At 37.6% G+C, this 18,349-nt stretch overlaps 2 protein-coding genes across 2 annotated transcripts; both read left to right on the top strand.

Moving 5' to 3' along the window:
* Window positions 1–214: 214 nt before the first annotated feature.
* Window positions 215–5,424, top strand: polr2c (RNA polymerase II subunit C). The gene is made up of 9 exons (XM_041794781.1): window positions 215–381; window positions 675–724; window positions 1,711–1,779; window positions 1,910–1,962; window positions 2,590–2,718; window positions 2,804–2,855; window positions 2,963–3,131; window positions 3,235–3,309; window positions 4,775–5,424. The coding sequence occupies exons 1-9, from the start codon at window positions 296–298 to the stop codon at window positions 4,917–4,919; spliced, it is 828 nt and encodes a 275-aa protein (XP_041650715.1). The 5' UTR covers window positions 215–295; the 3' UTR covers window positions 4,920–5,424.
* A 912-nt stretch (window positions 5,425–6,336) lies between these two features.
* On the top strand, window positions 6,337–17,056 carry LOC121515487 (diacylglycerol O-acyltransferase 1-like). Its single transcript, XM_041796283.1, has 18 exons — window positions 6,337–6,383; window positions 7,168–7,310; window positions 7,761–7,848; window positions 7,954–7,994; window positions 8,378–8,463; window positions 8,941–8,993; window positions 9,195–9,300; window positions 9,677–9,781; window positions 9,865–9,924; window positions 10,006–10,109; window positions 10,942–10,980; window positions 13,461–13,502; window positions 13,582–13,626; window positions 13,920–14,029; window positions 14,115–14,180; window positions 14,310–14,397; window positions 16,276–16,338; window positions 16,628–17,056. Exons 1-18 carry the CDS (start codon window positions 6,360–6,362, stop codon window positions 16,835–16,837), a joined length of 1,473 nt encoding a protein of 490 aa, XP_041652217.1. The 5' UTR covers window positions 6,337–6,359; the 3' UTR covers window positions 16,838–17,056.
* Window positions 17,057–18,349: the final 1,293 nt, after the last annotated feature.

Below are 18,349 nucleotides of genomic sequence, written 5' to 3'. Positions count from 1 at the left end.
TTTTCTGTAAACAGAAAGTTTATAAGCTTTCGTGTGCATGGGATTTTATATTAATATCAAAATGATACCTCGCGTCAGGGCTTTTGTTTTGAAAAGGAACATCCCGGAGTCCGTGACCCGGATATGAAACAATTGCCCGCCCCCTACGGTACACAGACCAATTATCATGTCGGAGTTTATGCCCTGGCCAATCAGCGGACGGTAAATATTTCAGTACAGGCCATCGAGCCGAAGAAGCGGTAGTGTTCGCGTGAGGAAGATTTTACAGCGTATTTTCAGATTATTTTGCTTCAAGATGCCGTATGCTAACCAGCCCACGGTGAAGATTACAGAACTGACAGATGAAAATGTCAAGTTTGTTATTGAAAACACAGATTTGGCGTAAGTATATTCACTCTGTAGTCCACTCCAAGAGAGAGCGTGAAGCAGAAGGCAGCCATTATTCTTTTATCAATAAAACTCATGTTATTGGTTATTAGTCATTCATTGAACTATGTTAAGCTGTTTTTAACAAACGTATTGTAACAAAATGTGTTTGAGAAATGCAGATAGCGTAAGACTTGTGTTTAAATCGCAGAGATGCGCTTCAGTTTAGCATAATTTCCTCCTCAGCATTTGTTTTCTGTCAGTACACTCCTAATTGACCTCCATAATAACACTTTTCTTCTGTCTAGGGTTGCAAACTCTATCCGCCGTGTCTTCATGTCAGAAGTTGCAACCATAGGTAAACAACATTTTGTTTTCCCGGCTCTTTTGGGCCCATATTGACTTATTTTCATTTTGGGACTTGGTGCAGCAACATGGCATATTCCGCACTGTTTCTCAGCATCAGCTTATTGTGGAGGGATACATTTTTTCTCACTTTAAATGGCAATCTTTGATTTTCCTGTCTTCATGAAAGACCATTGTCTTTTAAGAGAAGGATTCTTCTACTGTAAATATAACATCACATTGAAATGGTGGCTGTATTTATTTCGATGTCAAATCTGCACTTTGACAGAGTTAATTTGTTGCTTGTAGAGATATTTTTGCTATTATGGGTCCCCAGCTTTTACGCTTGTGCAGTAACTAATCCCAGCTCTGCCAATGAATGAAATTCCAGGAGTAGTGAACATATTCACTAGCACAATTGTATCAAATCTAAGTGCATAAAAGTGTTATTTCATTTTTATGACTTGGTTTGAAGTGAATAAACCACATGCTTTCAAAGGGAATACAAGTGGAAAGTAGATTTTTATCAGTTTTGTTTGCAAGCAGTCATCTTGTAATAGAAACTGATTTATTGAAGCAAGTTGTCCACTGTGTTTCTACAAAACTTTTGCTTTAATAGAACTTTTGAACAGTCCTAACAGGAAAAATATTAGATGAAATTAAAGCTTAAAGGGGCCAACGTAAACCATGGATTTTAATAACAAAGTTTTTGGTCTGTCATTGTAGGACAGGAGTAAAAGCGAGTTAAGACTTAATAACCACTGCATTTCAATTTGGATGAGCCACGATAAGGGCACTGGGCATTGTTATGCAGCAGCAAAGCTTACTTGAGCATGTAACGTTAAGATAAGTGGACATTAAATATGAAGAGGAAAAAACTGAAGAGGGTTGTATGACTACATCTGCAACATGGGAATGTAGTCTGTGATGCATCCTCCCCAATGTATTGCACCAAAAATGCTTATCAAGTAACTAAAACTTGCATCTTTTTATTTTCAGCAATTGACTGGATTCAGATCGATGCTAATTCATCAGTACTGCACGATGAGTTCATTGCACACAGAGTAGGTATGTATCACATCACAACAGTGAGCAATTCAACTTGAGGATAGTAATTTGAAGTAGTTTATTGCAGTAAAACACAAAATTGTGTTCTTCTTAGGCCGCTGTACTAATATTGGTATTTCCTTTCTGCCAGGTCTCATACCTCTTACAAGTGACGACATTGTGGACAAAATGCAGTATTCTAGGGTAAGCATAATGTTATTTCGGTCATCACTGAGGCAGCCCAGTTCAACTTCATATAAACCATTAATAAACTGCATGTAACCAAAAAAATGCACACTGAAATGATCTTCATTCTAATCTCAAATTATCTGCAGATTTTGCACATGGGTCTTCTTGGGTTCTAACAATGTTTCATAAAGACACATTGAAACAGAGTATAAAGGCCTTTATTCTCTCTTGTCTAATCTTATATCATTCACAGTATGTAGATTGGTTTTTACTCATCTTCATTTTCTTATTCTGCAGAGTGCAGAAAAGTTGCCTTTGACATGTCAAAGTTATCTCTGAAGTTGTATTATCAAGAAAGATTTTCCTTCTCCTGAGAGATGTGTGACATGTCATATTCTTTAAACCATACCTTCCATAGTGGACACAAAATGCACCCTAATATGCCACCAGGTACCCCTCACTGTGAAATGAGGAGGAAATACCTTCACAGAAATGACTTGTCCTTCTTATTTTGGTGTTATCTGAGCTCTGGCTCATTACAGTTGAGTTTCACACAAAAGAAAATGTGTATTACTAATGGAGGGAACAAGTTCCTCATTTTACCAAAGGAAAGACGCCGTTCTTTTCTGTCTCTGTTTGCAGGACTGTACCTGCGATGATTTTTGTCCAGAGTGTTCTGTTGAGTTGACGCTGGATGTTCGATGCACTGAGGACCAGACACGCCATGTCACCTCCCGAGACCTTTTGTCCAATAACCCCAGAGTCATCCCAGTAAGTATTTTTTTCTCTGTTAACTGGAGCTTTTAGAGGAGAGTAAAGTAGAATATGTTCACACAGTTTTCATTGTGCTGTCCAGGTGACTTCCAGGAGTAGAGATAACGATCCCAATGATTATGTCGAACAAGATGGTAAGCTTAAAGCTCTCTGGAGTTGTAACACTTTATGAAAATGTACATAGTTTTACGTTACAATTAAACTTTTTCGTACTCTCTTCCCTGTCATTAACTGACCACAGATATTTTACTGGTGAAGCTTCGTAAAGGTCAGGAACTGCGGCTCAGGGCGTACGCTAAGAAAGGCTTTGGTAAGGAGCACGCCAAGTGGAACCCAACAGCAGGTGTTTCTTTTGAATACGACCCTGACAATGCACTGAGACACACAGTCTACCCACGACCAGAGGAGTGGTATGTTCTCTTTAAAATATGACACAACAAAAGAACAAATGTTGATTTTAAAACACTGACTTTTGACTCATGACTCATCTTTATGTGTGTCTTTTGACTCCAGGCCTAAGAGTGAATACTCTGAGATTGAGGAGGATGAAGTTCAGGCTCCCTATGACCCTAACGGAAAGCCAGAACGGTGAGTAAGGAATCTTCTTTAAACTTGAGTTGATGTTTAGAGTCACATAGGTCTCTTGGTTGAAGTGTGAGATAAAGATGGTCTTTGTTAAACATTTGTTCAGCTCATTTCATCCCCTCTAAAGAGCAACAGAAAGTGTTGGTGTGAAGAAAGAAAACACCTTGCTGGGAATCTTTACTCAGTATCTTTCCTGAGGGTCACAGTATTAACAGAAAGGTCCATTCTGCAAATACAAGTTGGACAAAAAATAGTAAAAACATGGAAAATAAACCAGTGACTGCCTTGCCACAAGTTTCAAGTAACTGAAGCTAAATATATGCAGCAGAAAAGATTTATAGAAGTGCAGAGGGAGCATCTTTCCAGGAAAATCCCTAAAACAAAACGTAGTCTTTTGTACTTTCCTCCAAAACATCAATAATTCTCCTATGGATAGTTATCTAACCTTAATACTATAAACAGTAAAGAAATAAACAATAGTCCTTTTAAATCTAATTGAGATCATGTCTACAAAACTTAAGGGAAACTGAAGTTGTGCGCTTAAACAGAGTCTTGTTCATAATATACCCCACCAACATCACAATACAACACCTCATAACTATTATTATGGTTATCTAGATAATTAGAAATATTCAGAAGTGTTTAACCAGTTCTCCTTCATAAAGTTGAACTGTGATGCATGAATGTTATAGAATGATGTAATAACTTTTTGGACAAATGCTTAAATGTTTTTTTTTTCTATGAAGAGGGCGCAACTTGATGATACTGTTAAGCTATTTACAAGGACCTGATATTAATCAGCAATAGAACAACACTAAGTAACAATAAGAAACTTTACAGGGGCAAGAAAGAAATTGCTTTGTAATAGGCAGAAACCTCGAGCATAACCAGACTTATGAAGAGCAGCCATCTTCCAAATTTGTGTTTGGGGTGTGAGGGGATAGAGCGAGAGGCAGAAAGAGAGAGAAGGACGAAGACAAAGAAGCAGAGCAACAACAATGAATAAGGTACAATGATGGTTGCCTTGGCAACAATTAATCTCAATCTAGTTTTCTTCTGTGTAGCTACTGTGCCATTAATAAGGTAACAATGTGTAGTGTTAGCAATAATAATCATGTTTGATAATAGAGTGAACATTCTAATACTGACGTTAGCAAGTATGATTAAATCAAGAGGAAATATATTGATGATTTTAGCAGTTGAAGTTGAGTAGATGATAGATTTACCATATTATAACAATAGATGTAAGGCTGATAATGATAGTTGAAACAGTTGTAGTCAGGCAGGTCTATTATAACACTAACATGATATTTGGTGTTTGCGGGAACAACCATGTATGATAACAGACTGATCATTCTTGTACATATTTAAAAACTATAATGAGAATGAAAAAGAGGGTGTAATTATAGCAGATGAAGTTGAGCAGTTCTTATAGTCAAACCATTCATCTGTGATGTTTCTCCTACAGGTTCTTCTATAACGTGGAGTCCTGCGGCTCCTTGCGACCAGAGACCATCGTCATGTCAGCGCTGGCTGTCCTCAAGAAGAAGCTGAGTGACCTGCAGACTCAGCTGAGTCATGAGATCCAGAGTGATGTGCTTACTATCAACTAAGGCCGCTTCCTAACAGAACAGGACCTGCATTCACACAGCTTTCATCAGCTGTTATCAGCTGAGGGCTCGTTAAGACCGATGTCAGGTCTTATTACAAATTATTGTTCAGAGTAGCCTCAGATATTGATGCATTTCTGTCAGAGACTCAGTGGTTGTTGAGCTGTGGAGAATTTGAACCAGTTATTATTAGAGGTATTATTTGACCTGCCAGCTGTAAGAACAGTTTGGTGAAATGTTTATTATGAGAAAAAAATCACTCATTATTATGAGACAGAGGCAAAAAAAGAAAAATGATTTGATTATTTTGATTGTGTTTCTTGAAATAATATCAGCAGTTATGGGGACATAAGCTGTGTGCCAAGCATCCAATCCAGGGTCTGTGTCTGAAATGAAGTTTTTCCTCAGAATGATACAAAGCGTGTTTTGAATGATGAAGTTGGTGTAGCATTGACTATTAGATTATTATTTTGTTGATATTGCTTTTTAAATAAATATGTTTGAGAAACTTTGTTGTATTTTATTTGTGGTAAATTACAGTTTAAACTTAAAAATAAGACAGTTTTAAGAAAAATAAATTTCGGGAGTAGAATTTGTTTAGTTATGAAATTATTTATTTGGAATATGAAACCAAAGTGGAAACACTGAGGTGCAGCAAATTTGTCAAGATAACACTGATCATTCATGGCAAATTAACTTGAAAGAAGGGAATATTTAGGACACTTGATTTTCTTCAGAAGGGAATACAAAAAGGTTTTATTTCTTTTCTTACGTCTGGCACTGAACGAGTTGTTGCCCTTTATTTTCAGCACTGCAATTTGCCTCTTAAACTGCATCATTTAACTATACCCTTTTCTCTATTTTTTTTCAGGCCCTAGAATTGTTTTCCATTCTCGCCTGAATAAACTAGCCCTAAACCGTCCCTTGAGTGACAAAAATTAAAAACAAATCGGTGAATGCAAATTATAAACTCCTTTAGGTTTTTGTCATGATGATCTGTTAGTCTTTGCAACCATTATTCTGTCTTCATTGCATATCAAGAATCTGATGGGGCTAGAAATCCATAATCTAGACTTCAGTGTCATAAAAGTCAAAGCACTGTAAATACCCTTAAGAAGAATTACTGTCATTTAATGTCTAGTACTATGGCCTGTATAGCGATGAATGATCTGCCCAAGATTGTCAGCTGCCTTATGTTTCATGTAGCCATGTAGGCTGGGCTGGTAGTCGGCTAGGAGATACATTTATTTTGGTTCGTACATTTTTTCCCGCGAGGCTTTTATTTTGAATGCTTAGAGGTGACATAGCCCATAATTTCGAGGAGCTTCCCTTTGACTGTCCAGCTCATCATTAGGGCTCTAGATAGCTTAGCATGGCAGGAGGTCCTGAAAACACTGATAGGCTTTGAATGTGGATTCTGCATGTGTCGACCTTTCAGGGAGGATGCAGTCTGCGAGGGACGACAAGGTAAGCGTTTAGTCTCGGTAAACTGAAGGTCACTCCGCGCGAGATGCATTCAGATGTGCGGTAAATTTCATTTTCATTCATGGCATGTGATCTAACATGAAATACTAAAATTTGATTATTTTTCTGTAGAATATTTCGGACAAGTAAAAAAAATGTAGAATATCACAACAGGCATTAACCAGTTAGTTTTAATAGATGGGCCGTGTTGTGTGCCTGAAGATACTAGACCTTTACAGGATAATTTTTAGATAAAAGTATTTTATTGGATTGCAAGGATGACGAATTACCCCACTAAAATTTCAAGTACAAGTGAAATCATGTCTCCTAAGATTTATACCTCTAAAAATAAGGCAGTCAACGAAAAACTAACAATAGTCAACCAATTTGCTTGATGAAATTCTTAGAAACCAACTACTGTATGTCTTGCTTTATATATGCAGCCTGCATGTAGGTAGCTCCTGCTCTGCTCATGGTCCCAGACACCATGACCCAGCATTTCAGGAACGATATAGGCTGTTTGTGCTATTCAAGGACATTTTTACCACCAATGGTTTGTTGTTTCCCCTTTTTAGCCTAAATGTAAAATGTACCTCCATAGCACATACACATTTGAACATAAAATTAGCAGATGAAGATTAGAAGAAGGTTTCTCAGGTAAAGAGAGTGCTACTGTCTTAGTATCTCATTTTTGCAGCATGGTAAGGCAGCGCATGTGGTGTTCAAGTACATGATTAGACTGTCTTTTTTTTCCCAAAAGGAGCTGAACTCTTTTTAAACTTCACAGATGGCTGTAATAAGAAAGAGGTTCTCCTCTGTCTGCTCTCCTTCATTGCCTGAGGAGAGCATTGGGAGTCTCTATGACACTGCACCGGTTCCTGCCTCAGATCCAGACAATGAGCAAGAACATCCTTATGCATCTCTGCTTTGGTAAGCTTTCTCTACTGCCACCATTACTTACTGATGATAAAGTCTTGTCAGATACTTCCTGGACTCTCATTGGAAGATTGAAGTATTTTCAAACAACCCTGTAATTCACCATACACACACACACGTTTATTGACACACTCAAAACTGTCAGTCAAACTCTCTGCAAACATATTCCAGTTTTTCTGTAATTTATTTTACACATTTTCAGCAAAAATAAGTTCAGAATAGCAACTAACTATCCGGGCAACTGATAGCGAAAAAATGAGGCTAACCTTTTAAGATTATAGTCCTGCTATATTTTAATGACTTGTTTAGTGGGACATATCTTTTCAAGACTCGGAGACAGCTGTAAGACTATCACAATATACATACATACATACATTTAATTTGATAATGATAAAAAAATAATCCTTACCAATGATAAAGACTAAAAAACATCTTTGTGTCCAGTTGTCACCGTGTCCAAGATTCTTTGCTGAGCTCCAACAGCAGCTTCACTAAATACAGAGGCATCCTCAACTGGATCATTATTCTGCTGGTCAGTTTCCTCCTCACTTTCTCTTAAATTTTTAACTTTTTTGTTTTTAGGAGTTGTGATATATTAACTGCTTTGTTGTGTCATGGTGTCTTTTTTTATTTTCAGGTACTGACTCATGCTCATTTGTTCTTGGAGAATTTTATACAGTGAGTTTAAATGAAGCTCCACTCATGCATGAACATCTAATGAACATCCTCTATTAATTGTTTTGTGTATCATAATTTTAAGAAATATATTCTTCCATTTCTGAAATAATTGTGAACATGATAAGATTTGTGCTGTTTGATACGTTTCTTTTTGAGTTTATTTTTGTAAGCTTAACACATCCCAATGAGCTGTCATTCTTTTGCTGCAAATTCAGAAATGCTTGATGCTGACAAACTAATCTAAGGTGTTGATGATAGATAAACTTGATCAGCATGTTTTGTCCTGTAGTTAAATCATAAATAATGCTATGGTGGAACCACATGTTTGGAAAAAATGCTCATAGTTGTTTTTACAGAGTCAGTTATATTTTCTCTCCTAACAGACATGGATTTCTAATAGATGTAAAGAAAGTTTTGGAGCATCTTATTGAAGATAACTGCAACTGGCCATCAGTCAACCTCATACTGGGTGAGAAACTCTTTTGGATACAACCCGAATCAGACTCAGCTTTACTGGCCAAGTGTGATTACACAGAAAGTGATTTGACTCCGGTTAGCTTTGCTCTCATTGTACAGGAATTAAACATTAAATACAAAAGTAATTAAGAAGACAAAAGTATGTTTTTTTTTTTTAAATATGTGCAAGCTTTTGTTTTGTATTAGTCCTAGTATGTCTGTGAGCAGTGATAGTGTTTTGTAGCTAAGCGTCAGAGAAATCAGAGACTGCGATTGATTTGAAGAAGAAAATGCTTTCATGTATTTTTATAGTGGTCAGTTTTTAGAAAATAATCTTTAAGCTTCTTAATGAGCTACTAGCCTTGTCAGGCCCTTTTGAAACCTGAGAAGGCTTTGTTAAACATTTTCACTCCTTTAAAGTAATCTCTTTGATGGTATTTGACTGCAAACACAGCACACTTAGCCTGCTTGTCATGTCTTTTTTTTATAGCTGCCAACATGTTTGCTATTACAGCCTTGCTCCTCGAGAGGTCTCAGGAGAAAGTAAGATAGGTTTTTTCCTTTTCTCTCTTTTGTTCTTCAAAGCTGCTCTGATTTGGAATAAGCATCAACCCCTATGCCACAATTGCAATCCACATTTTGTAACTTTTTTGGAACAGTTTAAAGAATCATCAGCAGAGATTTTAGTAGAGTAAAATCTTATTCTAAGCAAGTGGTTGGCTTTTTTTTATTTCTATCTGTCAGGGCTTGCTGCTTCTCACCAAGGCTCACCATTTACATCTCATAAATCTGGGCTTGCTCATGTTGTTTCCTGCTGCAGTCATTATACATGAGCCAACAATATCAACAGGTATTAGTTACTATGTATCTATATGATGAAAAAGCAACGGCTTGTGGATAACATTGAAATAGTTCAGTCTGGTTTATTTTTATACAAGACTATACAAATGGAAAATCTCTTGTTTAGTTTGCTTTACTCATAGTTTAATACCATGAATATCTGTCCTTGGAAACATAGACTTAAACACAGTTGCATGGTAATCCAAAAATGTCCTTTTAACACATGCCGGTAGAATTTAAAACCACATTAACCTTTCCAGTTATCAAATACAGGTTCATTAAGCTTTTGAACAGATTGAGTTCATTTTAAAGCTTATAAATGTGGCTCAATGGTTATGCTAGTGTAAAACTGATGCAATAAGTTTGTGGGGGGTTTTGTCCACTAGGTGGAGCCTTCCTCTCTCTTTGGGTCTATAGTGCTCTGGGGATGAAGCTTTATTCATACCAGGAAACTAATCGCTGGTATCGACAGGCTCATTTAACACATGCAGGTATTTTTTCAACACTAAACACTGATGTATTTTCAGAAAAGGATAGACTAACACTACAGCTAATTCTTTGTATGTTATTTCAGAAACAGACAGGAATGTTTCTGCTCTACAGGAATCTCACAATGAACATCTCACTATTAAAGGTTAAAGTGTGTTTTTTATTTACAAGATTAAACTTGAATCTTACTTTTGCCTATGATGATACATTTTCTTTATTTCACCAGATCTGTATTATTTCCTCCTTGCGCCCACTCTGTGTTACCAGAGAGATTTCCCACGTACTCCCAAAGTCCGCATCAATAAGGTGCTGCACAGGCTGCTGGAGATGGTGAGCTCAACAGTTCCTTCATTTATCAGTTAACTTTTGATTCATTTAACCCATTTAGATCTAAGGCTCACTATAAGAACAGCCTCTAAAACTGAATCCAACGCAGTCTGTGCATCCCTAGCTACCATAGCTGGTTACTCCCAATTGTCACCACAAACAAGGGAAAGTGAAAAAGCAGAGGAAATTCTGAAAGAGAGCCTCTCAAGAGGACAGGGGAAGCAGAGCCTCTGTGAGATGCCCTGAATGTGGCTAGCTCTAATCCCTGACTAGGTTATTAGTGCACAGATGGACGGTAGGTTTAAAGCTTTGTAAAGCTCTTATGAGGAACTTTCAGTTTCTGATTATTTTGGCTTGTGCTTAAATGTGTAACAAAAAAAGACCCTTAACCCTACTTGTTGTGACAGCCAGTGTTTTCATTTGCATCTTTTGGTGCTCTCATGCAAAACTTCCTGAAGTTTTTTGAATGTGCTGCATGTGTGAATGCAAACAGCCAAATATGTCACTTTGACTTTGCCTGGAAATGTTCCTGCCAGCTCTCTTAGTGTATTTTCTTAGTGTATTTTACCTGTGACACAGGGTAAGCTGATCTGTGAATGTGCATCAGAAATATTCATGAAACCTTTAACAAGCAGGAGGATATAGTGGCATTTATGTCTTGTGATCAGTCTTCATATATAACTCCTACCATCTCCATGCCCATGCATTCATAGTAACAGTTATGATCTTATTACCTCAGAAGGTCGTCAAACACATCTGTATTTATTTTATTTCATTTCATGGCCAGTTAAAATACCCTTACAGGGTCTTTATTTTTTACATTTTATTCCTTCAGGTGATTGTCATCCAGATAATGGTTGGAATTGTGCAGCAGGTAAAGCAGCTAGTTCAAGTTATTTGTGCATTGTACTGTACATTGGAACAAACAGAACAGTTTTCTAATTTTTGTGCTAAATAGCTATTCTCAGCATGCTATCAACCTTTACCAAGGCAGTGACATGATGGCACTTGTAAAAATTTAGCGTGTTTATGTTGTTGTCATTATAAAATAAGTACAAACCCATTTCCAAGAAAGTTGGGACACTGTGTAAATGTAAATTAAAAACAGAATGCAGTGATTTGCAAATCTCATAAACCCATATTTTATCCAAAATAGATCATAAACAACATATCAGATGTTGAAATTGAGATGTTTTACCTGAAACCATGAAAAATATTACCCCCTTTTGAACTTATTGGCAGCAACACATCTCAAAAAAGTAGGGGCAGGACAAAAAAAGGCTGGAACAGTATGTGGTACTAATGAAAAAAACACCTCTAACTTATTAAGTTGAATGGCAACATGTCAGTAACATGACAGGGTATAAAAGGAGCATTTAAGAGAGGCAGAGTCTGTCAGGAGTAAAGATAGGCAGAGGTTCACCAATATGCAAAAAACTACTTCCAAAAATTGTGGAACAATTTCAGAAAAAGGTTACTCAATGAAAAATGCAGATGACTTTGAGCATCCCACCATCTTCAGCACATAATGTCAAAGATTCAGAGAATCTCGAGAAACTTCTGTGCACAAGGGACAGTATTGGATGCTCATGATCTTCAAGTCCTCGGGGGGCATTGCATTAAAAACAGGCATGATTCTTTAGTAGAAATCACTGCATGGGCTCAGGAACACCCCCAGAAATTGTTGTCTGTCAACACAGTTCACAGTGCCATCCTCAAATGCAAGTCAAAGCTGGATCATGCAAAGAAGAAGCCTTTTGTGAAATTGATACAGCAACACTGCCGTCTTCTCTGGGCCAAAGCTCATTCAAAATAGACAGAGGAAAAATGGAATACTGTTCTGTGGTCAGATTGATACAATCTGAAATTCCTTTTGGAAACCATAGATGCTGTGTTCTATGGACCAAAGAGGGTAGGAACCATCCAGGTTGTTGTCAGTGCATGGTTTAAAATCCTGCATCTCTGGTATGGGGTTACATTAGTGCCCATGGTGAGGACAGCTTACACATCTGGAAAGGTACTATCAATGCTGAAAAGTAGATAGAGGTTTTAGAGCAACATATTCTCCTATTCAGACAACCTCTCCTTCAAGGAAGGCCTGGGCTATTTGCAGCAAGACAATGCCAAACCACATACCGCATCCAATGCAGCAGCATAGCTTCACAGTAGAAGAGTCCAGGTGCTGAACTGGCCTGCCGGCAGTCCAGACCTGTCACCCATAGAAAATACTTGGAGCATCATAAAATGAAAATTCCTGCAAAGAAGACCCAGAACAATTGAGCGGCTAGAATCCTCCACTGGACAAGAATGGGACAACATTTCTCTCCCAAAATGCAAGCAACAGATGTCCTCACTCCCCGGACATTTAAAAACAGTTGTTAAAAGAGGGGATGCTACAGAATGGTAAACATGGCCCTGCCCTCCTTTTCTGAGATGTGTTTCTGCCATTAAACTCAAAATAAGCACGTTTTTCATAAAATGGTAGAATGTCTCAGTTTCAACATCTGATATGTTGTATATGTTCTATAGTAAACTAGAAAAGCACTCATAGAGCGCAGACCTCCGCCATCAGCCCTATCTCCCAGTAGTGAAGAATCCTTTAAAAACATTCTTGGATCCAGACGGTGATCCAGATCGATCCCAAAATCTAATTCGAAGATCACTCCCTCCCCCGTGGGGTGGAGACACGGTGAGGCAAAGCATTGGCTTAGCTCTGTGTGGAAGTCATGGCAGAGGGTGAATATTCCTCTACTCCTCCCAGCATTGTGAGTATTCTCGCTACAATTCGCTGTCTTTCTCTCTGTTACGCTCCGACTCGTCTCCTCGACCGGGCGTGTGTCTTTCAAACTCTATAAACTCCAAAACATTGAATAAGTTACTCATGTCCGCCATCTCCTGGTGTGAAGTGGTAACAGCGCAGACCTTTGCCATTAGCCCTATCTCCCAATAGTACAGAATCCTTTAAATAAATCCTGGATCCAGACGGTGATCCAGATCAGTCCCAAAATCTAATCAGATCTTTCTTATGCCATTTCTGGCATTTCCTGAAAATGTAATGAAAACCCGTCCATGACTTTTTTAGTCATGTTGCTAACAAACACACAAACAAATGAACAAACCCACCTGATCACATAACCTCCTTGGTGGAGATAATAAAATGTGGGTTTATGAGATTTGAAAATCATCACAATTTGTTTTATTTATAGTTTAAAATCCGCCCCAACTTTTTTGGAATTGGGGTTGTGTTTCACTAAATGCTAGGGGGCCAAGGTTATTACTCTTTTTTTCTGAATGCATTAGAATGTGAATTTAAATTTTCATGAATTCTATAACTGAGACTTTTTTTACTCTCAGTGGATTGAGCCCATCTTCCAGAGATCTGAAAACTCCTTCCCTGTGAGTAAAACAAAATCCCTTAAAATTGTGATTATTTAACCAAACACAGTGATGTGACTTCTTAAATTCTTATGCTTAGAGTATGGACATCCCTATGAAAGTGGAGCATTTGGTGGGACTGGTGGTGAGTAATATTTAATGGATATTCATAACATTTTGATCTGTTGACTTCAGATATGCAATCGTGATTTCCCAGAACTATAAAGCACTGAGCCAATGTAAGATGTCAGTGTACAATCATGCAGCCAGACGTAATCTCTGCTGAGAAAGTAGTCCCAGATGGTGATGATGAGGGACAATGATAAGAATCACGAGTATGCCTTAAGCATTTAAGCTAGATACAAATTCATACACTGAATTAAATAGCACAATTTTAGACATACAGAGAGTACTACTGCTAATGTTTTCCTTTACCAGGCACCAACCCATTTCCTCTGGCTCCTCTTCTTCTTTTTGAGTCACTCCTACCTGAACTTTTGTGCAGAACTGCTGCGTTTTGGGGATCGTCACTTTTATGGAGACTGGTGGTCAGTTGCACTGTTCAATTTATACATGTTATGTTTCCTTTTTTGTCATCCAGCACTGATCTCATTTTCTTTATTTCATTTTCAGGAATGCAACAACTCTGATCTTGTTCTGGGAGAATTGGAGCATTCCTTTTCAGAAATGGTGTCACAGGTAATTTACTTTGAAAGGGCTAAAACAGACCATTGGTTTGACTCAGGTTACTAGACAATTAAGTCATTTCCTCTGACTTTAGTTTTTATTTCTTGTATGTGTTTTCCCTGTGCCATCACTCTTTTGAAGACACGTGTACACAAAGATGTTGGAAAATAATGTGTCCCCCTCCCGGGCGGAGCTATCGGTCTTTCTGATGTCTGCAGCTCTTTCTGAGGTAAAGACAGACCGTACATGAAGAAATTCATACAAATTACCTTGTAGCTGAGATGATAAGACATTTTCTTTTTTTTTTTCAAATATTTTTATTGTTTTGTTTTTTCTTTGTTATTGCAAACCATATAACACACACTGTATACACAACAGCTTAAAACCAAAATCAGAGAACACAAAATTACTCATACAGACATACACTCTCATCCACACATACATATGCACACTCACACTAAATTTGCATATTTCACTTAAGTAGAATAAAGTGTATTTAAATGATGAAATGTAAAAGCTAAAGTAAAAGCATAAAACATAAAAAAAATACTCCACAGTTTTATGATTTCCTTTCGGGTGAAGCTCACATTTCTAGCTTCTGTAATATTCATGCATGGCTCCCAGACTGAAACCAGCCATTTTCATAGTGCATTTCTGCACCAGCACCATATCGCAGCAGTGCATACTGTAAAACCATAGTATTGTCACAGCAGTAATGGTCCCACATAAACATACAATCAGACATGGACACATGTACCACTGCTGGCTCCACCAATCCCGTCTTTCCCATCTCGTCTATGCAAACCTGTGTTACTATGATGCCAGCACAGAGTTGGGATTACTCCATCATTACTTTTTGCTTTCATAACATTCATACTGAGACTGAAGCATCACAGTGGTGTAAATATCTCACCTTGAAACAACAGTGTGATTAAGCCATTAGAAAAGGCGGGAAAACAAGGTTTAGCCTGCAACTATGTTTTTTGTTGTGCTTAGTTTCTGAAACTGCAAAATAGTTGGTAAAATTATTACCAGGTGGAAGGGTTTAAGTAATCTTTTTATACTTGTGTAAAAAGGTGATTTGGGCATCATTCTCATGATACAGCTCTAAGCTTTTGTATTATGTCATAGAAACGGTTACAGACTAGATATATTTGCATATTAACGTATTGTTATAACTTAAAACATTTCTGTACACGTATTCCATTAGCTGAGGGTCTGTACTGACCATGGTTAATATAATTAAAATGTAGTTTTTTTTTGTTTGTTTGTTTTTAAAGCACTTTCAGCTGAAATAAAGCTGTTTACTGCTTATTCCCTACTGATTTCCATCTCCCATCCTTTCTATAACTCAGCGGCTGGACCAGCAGACTCGCGCTGCATGTGACTTCACATTCATAGCCTTTACAGCCCGCCCACCAAGTGAGGGTACAGGTGTCTGTACCTGTCTGTTAAGTGTACCGAACCATACCAAACCATACTCAGTCAAACTGGACCCCCTGGACAGAGGCTATAGTCCTCAATGCACTGGTCATGATCGATTCCTGTTCTCAGCGCTGTTTGGTGCATGTCTTCACCCAGCTCTCTCTCCTGATTCTCCTCAGCTGGAGGCAAAAAAAAAAAAAAAACAATACCAAAAATAATCTGTTAAGATAAAAGATTATTCAAATTTGACCTTATGTAATAAAGGTTTGCCAACTTTTTCAGTTTTGGCAGGGGAATTTTTTTTAAATATACATTTCTACTTTTCCCCCTTCAGTGTGTGAAATGGCAATTTTTTTAGTTGCTGTGATTTCATCTTATAACATAGGTGTGAAAAATTTAAAACTTTTGTCCATCTGGCATACTCAAATTTTCCTTTGTTCTAAAGCACAATAGAGAAAAGAGCTAGATCAGACTTGAAAGTATATTTTCTTTAGATTCCCTTCCCCTCTGAATCTCAGGGATTCTATATAATTTCTTTTATTTCCTCTTGAGAATACATAATTAGAATTAACAGTAAAAAGGTGTATAAAGAATTTTTTCTCCAATCAGTCTTAGAGGATGCCAACACAAAAAGTCAATAAAACAATAACTTACTGCCTCGTGTTTGTCCTTTCCTCTACAGTGTATGATCGCTCTACCCCTGCAGAGCTGTCGCCTGTGGATCTTCCTCATGATGATATTTGAGGTGAGAAGATCATTTACTGTTTGTGTTTCATTTAAAGCCCTGTGTGACCTTTTGACTGGGTCCCCAGACAACAGATATGAAATGATACAATGCAGTATCTTTGAGTCCCTATGCTGCACCAATCTGTCAGTAATGTTGGTTGGGTGGAAAGAGATTTAATCATATTAGTTCATGATCCTTTAAATAAAAACTTGTCACCTGAAGGGAAAAATGATTGCTTTGACTGTAAGACTGACAAAGGTCTGGGTTAAATCATATCTTTGACTTACACTTTGCCTTCTCTTTCTAGCTTCTGGTCGCAGTATTCCTCAGAAACTATTTTGAAGGAAACTATGGCAATGGTTTAGTGTGGTTGTGCCTGCTGCTGGGCCCCCCTCTGGCTGTGACCACCTATTTTCATGACCACTACATCGGTTTCCCCCACAACCTGTCATCTTCTTCTTCGCCACCGACTTCAGAACAAAATCTTCACAGCAAAGTCTTCCTGCAGCTACGCTGACCCGAAGGAAATGTTGGAGAGAAATCTCTCCTTCTGTACTGTGAAAATGTCTGTCCAAGGATCCTGTTATGATCAACAGCCTTGACACTATTAAGCAATATTTACTGTACTGTATACTAGTATGTTGTGTAGCTTTGTTTCAAGGACTTCTGTACTGAGAACTGGCTTGAGTACTGTACTGATCCAACTATGTTTTACACATACTGTGTACAGATAATAAAGCAATAAACAGCTCATTTAATAGTCTTTATATGATGAATCTGAAGGTCATTAAATGTTACTGTAAATTGTAAAGGCTACAGAGGTTTCAGCCTCTGATTATTCCTGTTATAATGATGTGAGTCAGCAGCAGAGAAGATAAGGTTTCTACTCACACACTGTTCTGTCAACATGTGGTTAAGGGGCCCAAGTTCATCTTAGTTTACCGTAAATGTCATGAACACCGTCCAATCAGGAAATAACAGAGGATGACTGTACTTCATGTTTAAACGAGTTCAAGTGTGGAATGATTTAGCCTTGTCTACCAGCCAAGTTAACTTTTTATATGTTTAATGACAGAAATGCTCCAGCTTGATCTCATGTTTCATCTGGCATGTTTGTATTTATTTTATAGCATACAAAGATTTATATGGGCCCACCACTGAAAGATGTGTGCTGTTCATTGTTAAAAATATTACCTCTGTTTGATTTTACACCTTTAAGTGACACGCCAACTCTAATAACTTGATCCATACATGTAGCACACACTAACAATGCTTTGCTAAAAGAAAAGAGCAAAAGCAAAGGTTTTTCATATGAGTTTGGCTCACATGGACCCTTTAAGTTTGTGGATCAAAAACTTTTTCATTTAAGACAAAGGCTGCCCTTCAACATAAACAGACTTTTTTTATTTTCAATCTGCAGGGAGGAGAAAGAGCATTGATTCAGTATTATCTGAAATTTTGTTTTTTCTATGCTTGGGATGGTGATTGAGGGAGTATTCACATCTCTTACTTGAAGCAGGTGATAAAACTGTAGAATGCAATGACTCTTGAAGGCAATTGATATGCCATAGATGCCACCAAAAATCAACATTTATCAATTAATAAGGTCCAAATCAAAATTTGTCAACCAATTTGGTTAGAAAATTGAATCAGTATGCAATGAAGGTAAAAATGTGTATACACACTGTAAGACCAAACAATAAAAGTGTTTTAACTCTCTGAGCTCACTGTGTCTCGTCTGGACTTTTTGTCTTAAAAAGCTTGTAAAACGTCAATCCTGTGGGGCACAGTTAAGCTCTAAACATGGTTTTCTTCATTCTGAGATACAGACAATATGATGGCAGGCTAACCCTGCTAGCTGCCAGAACGATCAAGAGATTGATTATAAATGGATAAATATCAGAGTTACTAGTGTGGATTTCATCTTTAAAGACTCCGGAAAGTTAGCCAAGCTCCAGGCCCACTAGAAAATGTTCTGTAAGAGCTGCAAAGGCATGGATAGCATCATTAGAACAGCACAATGGAGAGC

The sequence above is a fragment of the Cheilinus undulatus genome, linkage group 9 (genome assembly GCF_018320785.1).
Source record: "Cheilinus undulatus linkage group 9, ASM1832078v1, whole genome shotgun sequence".
Classification (NCBI taxonomy): domain Eukaryota; kingdom Metazoa; phylum Chordata; class Actinopteri; order Labriformes; family Labridae; genus Cheilinus; species Cheilinus undulatus.
The sequence above is the reverse complement of the archived record's forward strand: the minus strand, read 5'-3'. Positions and strand labels throughout refer to the sequence as shown.